This window comes from Misgurnus anguillicaudatus, unplaced genomic scaffold, assembly GCF_027580225.2.
Source record: "Misgurnus anguillicaudatus unplaced genomic scaffold, ASM2758022v2 HiC_scaffold_31, whole genome shotgun sequence".
NCBI lineage: Eukaryota > Metazoa > Chordata > Actinopteri > Cypriniformes > Cobitidae > Misgurnus > Misgurnus anguillicaudatus.
Genome location: NW_027395281.1, coordinates 2917127 through 2931962, shown reverse-complemented (window position 1 = coordinate 2931962; position 14836 = coordinate 2917127). Strand labels below are relative to the sequence as shown.

Genomic DNA, 14836 nt, shown 5'->3' with positions numbered 1-14836 from the left:
GTGTATTTCACCCATTCTTGGGTCGGTGTATCGGCGTTGCATTTGATTGTCACGAATTACAATACGTTCCCAATCATGCAGGAGTCGCTTTACTTGTTGAGGAGCCCCTTTTTGTTCATGAGGTGGTGGAAGTGTATTTGTAGCCTTCCAGGTCCGCAGAAGCTGCAGCCCTGGATCTTGAAACTGGCAGTTATACCACCGGTCCAAAGTCTGATGAATGTCCTCTACAGGATGGGCCAAATCGGCAGGTTCAGCCACCATCCCTACCACAGCATCAACACATTCGGCTGGCAGCCTGGAAAGGGCATCAGCATTTTTATTAGTTCTGCCAGGGCGAAACTTAATGGTATACTGGTAGTTGGCCAGCTGGTTCACCCAACGTTGTTCCACAGCTCCCAGGTTGGCAGTTGCTAGATGTACAAGCGGACTGTTATCTGTAAAGACGTCAATGGTGGCCCCCCACAGATAATCTTTAAACTTTTCTGTCATGGCCCATTTCAGGGCTAAAAGTTCAAGTTTGAATGAGCTGTAATTTTGATCATTTCTTTCAGTGGGGTGCAAACTCCGACTGGCAAAAGCGATGACTCTCTCTTGTCCATCCTGTTCTTGGGCCAGTACTGCTCCCAAGCCCTTCAGGCTGACATCAGTAAACAATCGGAAAGGTAGAGAGAAGTCAGCATATGCAAGGACTGGGGCTGACACCAAGGCCTTTTTTAGCCTGTCAAATGAGTCCTGGCAAGTTTCGGTCCAATTCACCTGGGTTCTTCCCTGTTGAGCAGTGGCCGTTCCCTTCAACAAGGCATGAAGAGGGGCAGCAAGTTGAGAAAATCCTTGAATAAATCTCCTGTAATACCCCGCAAAGCCCAGAAAAGAACGCACCTGTTTGATTGTTCGTGGAGCAGGCTATTCCTCCACCACAGCGGTCTTCTGAGGGTCAGTTGCTACTCCTTGATTGCTGATTACATGGCCCAAGTAGGTTACCTGTTGCTGAAACAGCTTGCACTTCTTTGGTTGCAACTTCAGGCCATGGTCATACAGCTTCCGAAACACCTCTTCCAAGTGGTGAAGATGGCTGTCAAAGTCAGGGGAAAACACAACCACATCATCTAAATAAATTAATAAGAAGTCATGCACCATAGACCCCAGGCACCTCTGCATGAGCCTCTGGAAGGTTGCTGGAGCATTGCAAAGTCCAAAAGGCATACGGTCAAATTCATAGAGTCCCATTGGTGTGGTAAATGCGGTCTTCTGGCGGTCTTGGGGGTCCATCTCAACTTGCCAATACCCACTAGCCAGGTCGAGTGTGGAATACCATTGGGCCTTCTTCAGCCCAGTAAGGGACTCTTCGATTCGAGGTAGTGGGTATGCATCCTTGTGAGTAATTGCATTGAGCTTACGATAGTCCACACAGAACCTCCAACTGCCATCTTTCTTTTTAACCAGGACTACCGGTGCCGCCCATGGACTAGAGCTTTCACGTACCACTCCACTGTCTAGCATGCCTTGTAAAAGGGTCCTTAGTTCTGGATAAAGCGTTGGGGGAACAGGACGATAGCGTTCACGACAGGGTGGAGCAGCACCTGTAGGTATCTGATGCTGTACTGCATTGGTCCTGCCAAAGTCATCATCATGCACGGCAAACACACTGTTCCACTTCCTTAGAAGCTGCCGAATTCGTTGTTGTTGATCTGGACTCAGGCCATCTCCCTCAATAGCCAGTACAGAATCTGCAAGAGTAGAGGGTTCAGAAAGGTTAGAAACTGCTCGAATTGCCACTTCCACTGCTCCAGAAGAGTCAGGCTGGACCACTAACTCCCGTCCCATTTTGACATCACACTCATTAATCTGCATTACCGTAGCCAATGGTCGACGCAGTGGGACCTCAACTGGATATGGATTTGGATTGCACATTCTCACTGGCAGCTTACCTCCGCTTATCACTGCTAGAGACCGTGCTACATACCACTCCCCATCTTGATCTTCAAAGGGTTCTATTAATGCATTGTAGACTGTCTTGGGGGCTCCCTCCTGAAGTTGAGCCCATACCACCATCTCAGACTCAGGGGGGATAACAACTGGTGGTTGTCGGGGTAGTCGAGCAACTCCTTGAAAGGGGATGGCATGCCCTTCAGCTGTCACCCTCTGGCAGACCGAGAAAGCTTGTTCCCAGGCTTGACCTGCTACAGGCGACACAAGAGACTTAAAAGCGGTTAACCCAGGGTGTTTGCCTTTGGCCAGTTCATCCCAGCAGTGTGCAATTACATTCATCCCTAGAATGGAATGGTCTGCTCCCATACACCCGTCTTCAACCACCACCATTCCCTTCTGTGGAACCTGGATGCCCCCAACAGCAAAATCAACAACTGCATAGCCAACATATGGTATCTGTAACCCATTAACAGCTCGTAAGGTTAGCCAGGGAGAATCATAAGCGCAATTTATGTCAATATTCCCAAAATGTTTTGCAAAGGCGGCTTTACTCACCAGAGTGACTTGGGAGCCGATATCAAGGACACAAGAAATTATTTTTCCATTAGCCTCCACCTCAACACGTGGACATTCTCCAATAAGCTGGGACTTCATCGTCACTCCAGCAGAGTGAGCGACTGTCCCTGCCACACGTCCCTTGGTGGCAGGGGGGGCTAAAAACCCGAATTTGACCTGCGACGATTTGGGCAGTGCCTCTGGATGTGCCCCACTCCTCCACAGTCCCTGCATATAGGCCTCCCCTCAGTATCCCACTGGAAGGACCCCCTGCCTGGTGGTATCTGTTGAGGTTTTGAACGTACAGTTGGACCGACGGGCAGTTGGGGCATGTTGGCAGACAAAGATGGAACAGTGGGTTGACTAGTCATTGGGGAGTAGGTGATATCTGTCTGCGGAGTTCTTCAACAATGGAGGCACTCAAACCCTTCACTTGCTCTGCCACTTCTTTGCGCAATTCTGCCTGGAGTTCGCTTTTTAATTGGCTCATGTCAGGTGTGTCACATTTTGGGGTGTGGACTGGTGAGGCCACAGCTGTAGGTGTAGCAGCCCATCTAACCCAGGCATGGTCTTCTCCATGTTGTTGCTCTTGCTGGAGTGCTATAGCCTCAGTACAGACAGCGGCAAATGTCAACTGTGGGTTGCGACGCACTTGGCGATGGATCTCTTGCTGAATTGGGCCTGGTCTTAAGTTCAAGGTGAACTGGTCTAACAGGTACTCGCCCTCTTCTTCTTGAGTTGGCTCACGTCCTTGCCAGTCAAAGTAGAGTTCCCGTAACTTTAAGATAAAAGATTCCACTCCCTCATCCTGACCTTGCCTACAGCTAAAGAACCTTGACCGTCGCTGTGCTCGACTTGCTCCATCACCATACCTCTTCTGTAGGGCGTCTAGCAATGCCTTGGTATCGACAGTCTCCTCTGCCTTAAATAAACGTGCCTGCCGCCTTGCCTCCCCATCTAGAGTTGCCAACAGGAAATCCACCCCTTGTTGTGTGGTTAGCCCTTGTGCCCTTAGCATAGCCTCTATCTGAGACCTCCATGAATTAAACTTTCCCTTCTCCCCGCTAAAACGGGGTATCCATGGCCCCCCCATAAACCATGGCACCAACAAATGGGCTGCTGCCTGATTACCTCCTCTAGCCCCATTTCCCTCTGCCTCTTGATTAGCTGCACTACTAGGAGGATCAGACATGACTGTTGTGTTCCGCTGCTGGGACCCTGCCGACTGCGCCAGAAAAAGACTGTCACCTAGTGACAATAAAATGACTCAGGTCCCAGCCACGGAAACAAAACAGACAGTCAGTGTATAAATGCAAAAAATACTTTTTATTAATAGGCTAGAAAGCATTAAATAGGAAACACTATTATGGAGGGTAAAGTCCACTAAAATAAAGTCTTTATAGCAAATGGGGGCGGGGTTAAGGTTCGGTGGCTCCTCGGCAATCCGCCCAGCTGTCCTTCCAAATAATCGAGCAAATACGTCCAGAAGGTCACGGCAGTCGTCAGACCCACCAGAGAAAGTGACGGTACTTTAAGCAGCAAACGTTGAGGAAGACTCCGGGTAGCCAAGGCAGGCTCGCAGCAGCACTGGGCCAAGATCACCAACGGGACAATCCAGAGGCTAGAAGAGAGCACCAAGAATAACCACCAGCACCACAAACAGCAGAGGTCACACTTGCACTGTAGTACGACAAAATATAGTTACGGCCCTTCAGGCGAAGTTAGCGAGCGTTGAGGGAAGTTAGAGGGTAACCACTGTCTTCAGGACAAAGCCGCCACTGGGACCACAGGAAAGGTATTGCAGAGGCTTCGGGCAACCATAGCGAGCGTTGAGAGAGGTTTGAGGATAACCACAGTCTTCAGAATAACGCCACCCGCTGGAACGACCAGATAGGTATTTCTGGGACTGGAAACAAGCGACCACCATAAACACCAACACCACAAATAGTAAATGGACACATTCACAGTGCAGTAACAAAAATATATTTACGGCCCTTCAGGCAACATTAGAGAGCGTTGAGGGAGGTTGGAGGAAAATCACAGTCTTCAGGACGACGCCAGCCGCTGGAACTACCAGGTAGGTACTGCTGGGGCTAGAAGCAAGCGACCACAATGAACACAAACCCCACAGATAGCAAATCGACACACATTTACACGGTGCAGTAGTAAAAATATATTTACGGCCCTTCAGGCAACATTAGAGAGCGTTGAGGAAATCCAGAGCAGTGCACCGTTGTTCAGCAAACGTCCTGGGAACCCAAACTTCCGTTGCAAGGCAGGAGAGTGTATTACACCATGGCAGCAAACATCTACGTCACCCTCAAAACAAAAACCAACGTCCTCTCCCAAAGAAACAGTTTTTTATACCCTTTCACTTAAGCAGGTCCAGCTGTTTGGCAATTGGTTGCTAATTGTCATCATCAGCAGCAAGACAGAGACAATAAAACAATTCATCAAAGACAGGAAGCACAGTCCAAATATGGGCAAAAAGGTGGAGCATAATAATGAATCCTAATAAAGAAAATTAGGTCAAATTAACAGGGGAGGAAGCACAGACCAAATATGGGCAAAATAATAAAACAGGAAACAAGTTGTCAGGTTTGTCCATGAATGAATCTCTAAGAGTTAAATAGGGCAGTTTTAAAATAAAAAAAGTAACACTATAAATTTAATGTACAGTAAATACCCACTACAATTCAAAGTGCCTATATTTTAATGCACACAATAACCATCGCACAGCACACTGCACACAATAAAGCCCTAATGTCTTAAATGATTCAAGGCAAGAAAAGAAAACTACTAAATCAGCCTGTGACACCTTCTCCAGGTCTCCAGAGGAACTTGGGAGCTAAGAGCGGTCAGTAAACTGTCCTTCCTCCACGTGAGTGAATGGGTGAATGTGAAGTAATATGTAAAGTGCTTTGGATGGCCAATTGGATGGTTGCATTGGCCCCTGTTAAGAGGGTAGGGGACCTCCATGCATTTTCAGTTGACAATTTGTGTCTTTACTTTGGGCTTGCTGTCTCTAGCGTTACGCTAAGGCCATGGCCCGGCTACGTGCCCAAGGTTCAAACCACTTGTTTTAGAGATCAGGAGGTGAGCCTGCAAGCGTTGCCCCCGGAGGAGGCAGATCTAGCCCTAGTTTTGCTATCTCCCATACGCGCACTGCCGTTGTATGTTGACAGAACTCAAAGCTTCAGGACCTCAGACCAGCTCTTTGTCTATTACGGTGGACAGCAGAAAGGGAAAGCTGTCACCAAGCACTGGAAAGTAGACAGCATTGCCCTTGCTTACCAGGTGCAGTGCATCCCGTGCCCATTTAAGTATAAGTGGTGTGTCATCTTGAGCATTAGAGCGTGATTCCTCACTGACAGACATCTGCAGAGCTGCTGGCTGGGCGACACCTAAAACGTTTACTAGATTTTATAGTGTTCGTGTCGAGCTGTGTGTCGGCTTGCAGCACCATTCAAATTAGTGCCATAAATGCTTTACAAAAAGTATGATACTCCCCCACTGCCTTGGCAGTCAATGTTGTGGAGCATCGGCTGTCAGCCTTTCATCAGCTGTATTCATTGTAACTTGTGTTAAGGCCTGGTGTCCATAAAGCGTCCCCTATGCAGGGTTCCACTGTGTGTATTTTTTATGGGGTTAATACTACCAGCCAACGTTTTCCCATGGCAGAGCCCGCTGTGCGTCCCTGTCATACAGACTTATATATGCGATAACCATATTGTATTATGCCACCTATTAAACCTTCTTAGGGGGTTGCTTCCGAAGCATCCCTAGTTCCGCCCAGATGGGTTCGGTTTCGTGGGTTAAGGAACAAGTAGGGACAGCCTTCTGCAGTAAGCCCAGGTTCCACCTCTTCAGATCTAGAGATGAAAGGTGCTGCTTCCGTGGCACTTTGGTAGGGATTCCCCTAATGACGTCGTAGTGACCGACTAAAAGGGAACGTCTCATATGTAACTCTTGTTCCCTAAAGGGGGACCATTACTGATGTTAGCTGGGCACTAGATGCTCGGCTTTCTCAGCTAAAATAGCTGACTGGGTATCACATCTGCCTCTCGTATTATACTCACATGGCAGGGGGGGTTCTGGCAGATGCAAATACCTGCATGCCAAGATCATTGGCGTTTTACAAGTTTATCGAAGTTTATTGGTCCCACGAAGCACGTTCCCGATACGTCAATCATGACGTGACGTCTCCGTTCCCTTCCTTTAGGGAATGAGGATTACATACTTAACAGAGAGATTTTGTGTGACTGTTGTGGTCAAAAGGAGATTACACAAAGAAGAATAGATGGATTTGTATAATTGCAGGATGTTTCTGCACATACTGGCGACTATTTTTCTGCTAGAAACACATTTAAAAGTGCATTTTCTAGGTTGGGGGGCTTTAAAATTAGAGCATTAAATAACTGGATTTTACTTTTCTGAAACTCATTGTGGGAATGTGTATATTTAATCTAATTGTCTCTCTTTATCATTAAAGGAGCTGGATTGTCTTCAGGTGGTATAGCAGGATTATGTGTTTTCTTTCTCCTGATTATTGCTGCTGTGATTGCTGCTGGTTGGATTTTGTATCGTCGCAGGGTCTCTGAACTCCAATGTAAGTTTAATCTCCAGATAAAACAGCAATAAGAAAAAAATATTTTTCTGCATTAGAGTGAGACAAAAAAAAAAACAGCCTCATAGTCTGTTTGAAAGGAATGGATCGCCCTCTGGTGGCCAACAGCTTTTTACAAAGTGCAGGTTACATGTAGATGTTGTTAGCCTTATCACAGTGGTTCCTTAGGCCCTCTTACCCAGAACATTTTAGATGTCTTAGGGGTGGGCGATATCTCGATATTCAAACTATATCGATATATTTTTCAAACTCGAAATGGATTTTGACATATCATATATATCGATATAATGTTTATATTAAATTCTAATTTCGCCACTTTGCTTCTTTGCCTTCTCTGTGTGCTGTGATCACCCCCCCCTCCTTGCGTTTGTCCCCCTCCCCTCGCGTGTTGTCTCATTTAACATGGCGCCCGTCGCGGAATCAACACTGGCCACCGCGAATAGATCTTCCATGATTCCCGTTTACATGTATATTTTACTGTTTAAAACGGCTTAAATTCATTGTTGTGAGCGCTCAGCGTGCCCCCCTCTCTTTCTCTCATTGCTTCGACCACGCGCGTCTCTCTCTGGTGACAGTGAAAAGGTGGCAGTGCCAGTGCCGGTCCTAGATGCTGGGGGGCCCTAAGCAAAGCTTTGTGAGGGGCCCTCTGTCAGTGCATTCAGACCCTGATAGCACACATGCATCTTGAAGACGTCTATTTGATGTCTGCGTTTACATCTGCAAGATGTCTTATTTAGATTGTTTTCTCATCTGCAATACGTCTGTGAGACGTCTCCTAAAAGATGTCATATAGACATATTGAAGATGTCTGCAAGACGTTTTTGATTTAGAATGTATGTAAAGCAGCTCTTTTCCTTTATAAGATGTTTTTACACACCAGATGTATTCCAGATCTCCAGATCTTTACCAGACATCTTACAGACGTACCTGTGCTATCTGGGTAAAACCCAGTCAATGTTGCTGTTAGTTAGTTGTTAACTAACCACATAGTGTATTATCTTATAGCTGTATATTATTCCCATATGCACATTACTTTGAAACCCTGACTGATAAACTTGCTGATTATAACATGAAACATGTATTTGCTGATAAGTTGTTTTGATTTAAAATGTGTTGTGAGAAGCACTAAAAATTAACCTGATCTAAATGAATGTAATGAATCAAATTAAATTGAATATAAATACATACTGTTAATACACAGGGGTTAAATTGGGATTTGTTATGTGGGGGGGGCTCTGTGGGGAAGGGTACTTCGAGGGGTAACATGTTTAATACTGATGACAGCAAAGCCACTGGTGTGTTTCAATGACATTCTGGACCTCTGATAGGATTTGATAAGTTTCAGCTTTAAAAGAGCATTTCACCCGTAGAAACATTAATCTTTATTGAAAGTGTTATATTTGTAGTCGAAATGTAACATACATTTAGAATTTGGTGCCTATTTTACAAAGAAAAGGGGTGTTTGTAGTCTCACTCCCTCAACAAAGAAAAGATATTGCACTTCCTTCTTTCAATGATGCAAAATGATGAAGTGTCCCTTTAAAGCTGTCATAGAGGTTGACCCCAAATATTTTAAAAATAGTTTCTGATTTTAAATATTGCAAATCTATGAGTTTGACACCCTATATCCATTTGTTGCACATGTCATTATGCACAATTGATCAAAGTTTAAAGGATGTTAAAAGAATCAATCTCCTTGAATAATTCTAGGCATAAGATGCCCAAAAAGACTCAATTAACAAGATAAGGTACAACACACAGTACTGTATCAGCAACATGTCTTATAAATTAGCCATAGAGATTCCCTATGCTGGTCAGCAGCTGAAAACAATCATATAGTTAGGTTTGATTTGTGTAATCAAAATACATTATTTTATTAAACTATACAATGAGTTATATCCAGTGTTATCCAGTTAACATACTAATTAAACGAGTGACATATACTTTAATCCTTTACAAATTTCAAGTCTTCTAATAAGTTTTCTCGACGTGGGCACCATTCTTACCTATCTCTCTCTCTCTCTCTCTCTCTCTCTCTCTCTCTCTCTCTCTCATGATGTCAAATTATCCTGCGCGAAAGCACGTTCTTGAAGTTCAAAGGGAAAAGCGCGTGTTTTCGCGGCAATTGCGTCACCCAATTCGCGTCATTTGCATCGCCCCATGCTAGGACGCGTGTGGATGCGTCTTTGCATTGACTATATATGTAATCTGCTCGCGCAAATCCTTTATCTTGTTCCCTTGCTTCACGTTTTTTCCCCTTTATTCTGCCCCAGACGGATAGCTTTGTTTTAAATCAATGGTGGGCATATAATATGCGCATCGTTACCAAATCACTCTTCTGCGTCATCCACGCGGCCGTTTCTAAATTTGAAGGCTGCAACCTCCGGATGTCGCATATGCGCGCTGCATACGTCATCAAGCCTGATTTATTTAAGTTAAATGAGCATTTCATTTGCAAGTCATAAACATAATATAACAATTAACCATTAACTAAGAATAATAGTCAACATTATAATTGTTAATATTCTGAAATACGTTTTTATGACGCATATGCAGCCTACAAATGACCTCTGAAGGCTGCAGCCTTCGGATTGAGAAACTGCCTGCATGTTGTCCGAGTATATCACTGATTTAAGAAATCATTAAGTATTTTTAAAAACCCGCATAATTTCGGAAGTTTGCAAATTATTTAAATTATAGCGCCTTGTTTTCATTAAACATAATAATAATTTTTCTTTGATATAATGGTTTTAAATAATTCTGAGATCAAGGGGGCCCTCTAGTGGTGCGGGGCCCTATGCAAATTGCGTAGTTTGCGTATAGGAAAGACCGGCACTGGGCAGTGCTTTAATGTCCGTTTCTCCATATACTTTCTTTTTCGCGTAAATGTCATCAGTCACGGATGTTACTGACAGAGAAGACGACTGATCTAGTTTATCATGACTAAACAAAGGTTAGCAGTAGTGCTTCACACACACACACGTTTTCTTGATGTGAAAGCTTTCTCTCTCCCTACGATGCGGTGTGCAAGCGCACGTATTCTGTAGTTTTCTGTGTAACAACAACCAGGGGCGGACTTACCCATTAGGCAAAGGTCGGCAATTGCCTTGGGCCCCGCGTTACCAAGGGGCCCCAAAACGCAGGGGTGTACTTGGTGAACTGCCACTTTTTGCCCCTGGTTATCATCAAGATTTCCAGAAGACTATAATAATTTTGTTTAATTAGGAATCCTATTTAAACATCTTTTGTGTTTTTCAGTATATTCTCATAAAAGATTTGAACGTTATTGTTACATCTGCACGAATCCGCCCCCCATTATAGTTTAGAGTGGATCATTCCATGCACCAGCGCATATGCGCGCGGCGCGCAGCTCAAATCAACAAAGCCAGCAAAGCTGCAGGCAGCAGCGAGTGAGTATGATACATTAAAAGAGCGAAGCTGCAAGGAAATAAACTAACAGTGAAACGTTGCTACACCAATGGAGCAGAAAAGATGATTCACACAAAAATGTAGCCAAAGTCTGACTCCGCTTTTCTCCACACAAACACCACACGGTCTGTGCTGCTCTCAGCAACCTCTTTTCCGTCAGACACCTCTCTCTCGGCCACGGACACTGATAGTTTGCCGGTGAGTATGCTCCGCAAATAATACAGGTTCTACAGTTTATAAAATATAAGCGTGTAATCTCAGGTACAGTAGCCTTTAGGTAAGTTTTAGTCCGCTGAAATGTCTGCCCAGCGCCACTAAAGATTGTAATTCATTCCCCAATATGCACACAAATTCGTGATCGCTTTAGTCTCATTTAAATCTCATATGAAAACTGTACCATGCATCGCCTTTGCCCTGTATTTCACTAGCGAACGTCAAAGTACAAGATGTATACATTAACTGATAGATGACATCTGTATAGTTCATTAATATAAAAACTATTTACATAATGTAATGCAGAAGCAATACATGATGCTTTACCATCATATACCACCACTGTATAAAGTCAAATATCACTCCTTGTTTATCTTGTCTCGAGTTCTTAACACCTATGATTGCATTATTTTAAAACCATATTATGTTTCTTTTCATCATATTATGTTCATTTGAATACAAAGTATTTTAATTTAAAATATATTGTGGATGTAATGTGGCATTAAATGAAAATATATTAAAGAAATTCAGTACACAAAGTAAAATAAAAAAGTACATAAATGTACACATCTTTTTTACATGTAGCACTGTGGTTAATATAAAATCCAATCATAGTATTCAAACAATACTGTATGTATGTATATGCAGTGCTTTAAGTGGGCCGGAGCGCCCCGGTACTCAGTACCGCCACTTCTAAAAATAGCTCTTGAGCGCACCACCACCTCTACGTGCGCCCAGAACGTGCTTTTAGCGTACCGGAACGCTCATCTGTTTAAAAATCAGAGGTTTAATTTAATAATTTGGCTGCGCTGCCGCTTTTCAGAGCGCCCTTAATGTACGCTTCCTAATTCGTTCCACCGAGAGCAGAGACTACATTACCCATACACACTTGCGTTTACAAGTTAAAAGCGCATGCGTCCTTCAGTCAGTGTCAACGTGCTCTGGAGAGGTGTGTGTTTGTGTGTGAAACACTCAACCATAGCTGCTCGGTTAAAATGAAAATACAATGAACACGTAATATGCCCTCCTTGTTTTAGACTCTGAGTAGTAAAAGAACAAGGTCAGAATCAGAGGACTCGCTGACATCCCACCAAGCCAGAATGATAGCTGCAGGTCAGACGCAAGCCTTGTAGGTCAAGATTATCAAGCCTTGATAATCTCCGCTGTCGCGGCTTTCAGTTTGGTTCCCCTCGACGCAACTTCGGATTTCCTCAGGCGATGTGCAGAAAACATTCTTGAAATTGTAATATACATTTAGTTTAATTGCTAAACTAAAAGTAAACGAAATTTCAATGAATTTGAACGACGTGCACAGTAGTTTTACCACCCGCAAAATGGAAAAAAAATGGGACAAAATAAATGACTTTAGAGTTTCAAATGGCCAGTATTTTGTTATTCTTGACCCCATAGAATGACTTGGTGTCATTTTAATGTTTTTTTTTCAAGCTTTTTCTATCTGAACCACTAGTTTTAGCATTTACCACACTCTAAAAAACGATTCGTTGGCTGAACAACCATAACTTATGAAAGTAATTGGATTAAACACAAAAAACTTAGTTTTTATAACTTTTCAACCTCTACTTAACATATTTAGTATGTGTAACACAAAAATTTAAGTTACCAGGTGAACTTAAATGTATCCAAAAATAAAATGAAAAAACATAAGTAATGCTAACTACTTTAACAATTGCATCAAAATTAAGTAAATCTAGCATAATATTTTAAGTAACTATAGAGCCACGTGATTTTCCATGATGCCTTTCCAGCCAAAAATTATGACATCTGTCATAGCCATTTTGTGAAGCAAATCCAACTTCAAAATGTTCTTTTAACAAAAAACAAAGTTTTTCTTGTTGAAGGGCATCAGTTCATTAATTTGTGTTCAGTGAATGAAATAAGCATAATCATCCTGCTAACAAATATCATTTGTTGACTGGAGTTTTAAGTTTTTGTCCAATTTGTTTACCCAACTTGTCAAACTGAGTAATCTGAACAAGCAATTTAAAAAAAAACAATGGTCTGAATAGTTCCCAGCATGCATTGCGACATGTTCACTTCTTTGGTTAATATTTACTAAAAAAGATGACTGTTTTAATGTTTGCGTGCTTTATTTATGTTGATATGTTGTTAATGTTAGTTATATGTTATATTTAGAGTTATTTTGAAAAAATGATGTTTGTTCATTGTTACCATGATTGAGAAGTGTGTGCTCAGTGTAGAGGGCAACACAGTGGGTTAGCGCACATCTTAATTTCCTCACAGCAAAAAGGTCTCTGATTCAAGCAAGAGCTAAGTCAGACAAAGACTTTGTTCAGGAGACCTTTCTGTGTACACTCCCACAGTCCAAAACATGCAGATTAGCTGAATTGAATATACTTAATTGCTCCAACTTCACTCTAAAATATGTGTTGGATTTACTTAAAATATATATGCACCATTTTTGCATCACACTTTTTTTTTTTTTTTTTTTTTTTTTTTTTTTTTTTTTTTTTTTTACGTGTGCATCACACTTTTTAAGTAATCCCAACTTGGAATAATTTTACTTAAAATAAACAAGAAAATATGTGTTATATGAACTTAAATATTTGAGTTCATCAACATTCTTTACTTAAAAATTTAAGTACATAAAACACAGGTTTTCTTGTTAATTTTAAGTAAAACTATCAAAGTTGGAAATACTTAAAAAGTGTGATGCAAAAATGGTGCATATATATTTTAAGTAAATCCAACACATCATTTTTTAGAGTGCATGCTGAAAATTTTACTCACATATCTGCCTTTTGCACATTTTATTTATGTTCAAAAACTCTTTCTACAATAGCTCTTTCTAATGGTATTTTTTCAAAATCCTTTTGCACATTTTATTTATGTTCAGTAGCTATTTCTAGCTCAAGCAAATCCACAAATTTATAAAAGGATTAATTATTTTTTACAAGGTCGTCTGTTGACTGCTAAATATTAAACCCCTTCAATATAGGAGTCGAGTTAGCAAAAAAAATAGAGTACCGGCAACTCTTTTGGGCCACTTAAAGCACTGTGTATATGTATGTACAGGAATACAAAACAGAATACAATTTTGGGTAGATAACTGTACCTTAACGACCTACATTGTTAGAAAAAAGCAAAATATGTATGCTAGCTGTTAGTGGGGCAGCACTCTTTAAAAAGGTAATTGTATGGACCATTAGGTACAGATGTAAACATTTCGTACCAATATGTACCTTTTGAGATACTAATATGTATTTTTGAGGTACTTATAAGCTCTCTTTGGTATATCTGAGGTAGTAAAATGAAATCCTCAGGTGCAAAGCTGTACTTTTTGAAAGGGTACAGCCCCAGTGACAGAAAAGGTTTTGTACCTTTATTTCTGACAGTGTATATATATATATATATATATATATATATATATATATATATATATATATATATATATATATATATATACAGACTGTATATATTAATCTCAACCTCATTGGGGGCTGAAACTTATGCAACCTCTGAGGTAGTAAAATGAAATCCTCAGGTGCAAAGCTGTACTTTTTGAAAGGGTACAGCCCCAGTGACAGAAAAGGTACAGTTTTGTACCTTTATTTCTGACAGTGTGTATATATATATATATATATATATATATATATATATATATATATATATATATATATATATATATATATATATATATATATATATATATATATATATTAGGGGTGGAACGGTACACAGAAGTCACGGTTCGGTTCGTACCTCGGTTCAGACGCCACGGTTCGGTTTAAATTTCGGTACAATGGAGGGAAAAGCAAAACAAAAATGCAGAAGGCAAATTTTTTTTGTACTTAAGATAATCTTAAAACCATAGGTGTCCTTATCTGTGTTATTGTGAGATGTCATGAATATGAACTGAAATGCATTTAACATATCTATAAACTTGTACTCATCTTTCATACAAAGATGGGTTTCAAATGTATTACAAGTTACCTAAATACATTTTTAAATGACATTTTAGCACATTTATTTCATATTAATTTACTAAAGAACAAACAAATGTAGGCTTGTAGGATGCATTATTGAGTGTGTACGACTTCATCA

The 14836-nt window shown here is 41.5% G+C and overlaps 1 protein-coding gene and 1 long non-coding RNA gene across 2 annotated transcripts in view; one reads left to right on the top strand and one right to left on the bottom strand.

Moving 5' to 3' along the window:
* The window catches only part of LOC141362966 (uncharacterized), a 28672-nt gene that overhangs the window by 6677 nt on the left and 7159 nt on the right, over window positions 1-14836 (top strand). The window contains exon 4 of the mRNA XM_073865289.1: window positions 6977-7093. Within this exon, the coding sequence (XP_073721390.1) occupies window positions 6977-7093 (117 nt within the window). The remainder of the gene's footprint in view (window positions 1-6976; window positions 7094-14836) is intronic.
* Window positions 3792-5045, bottom strand: LOC141362983 (uncharacterized). The gene is made up of 2 exons (XR_012368509.1): window positions 4666-5045; window positions 3792-4577 (listed from the first exon to the last, which is right to left on the bottom strand). It is a non-coding gene; the product is annotated as an uncharacterized lncRNA (long non-coding RNA).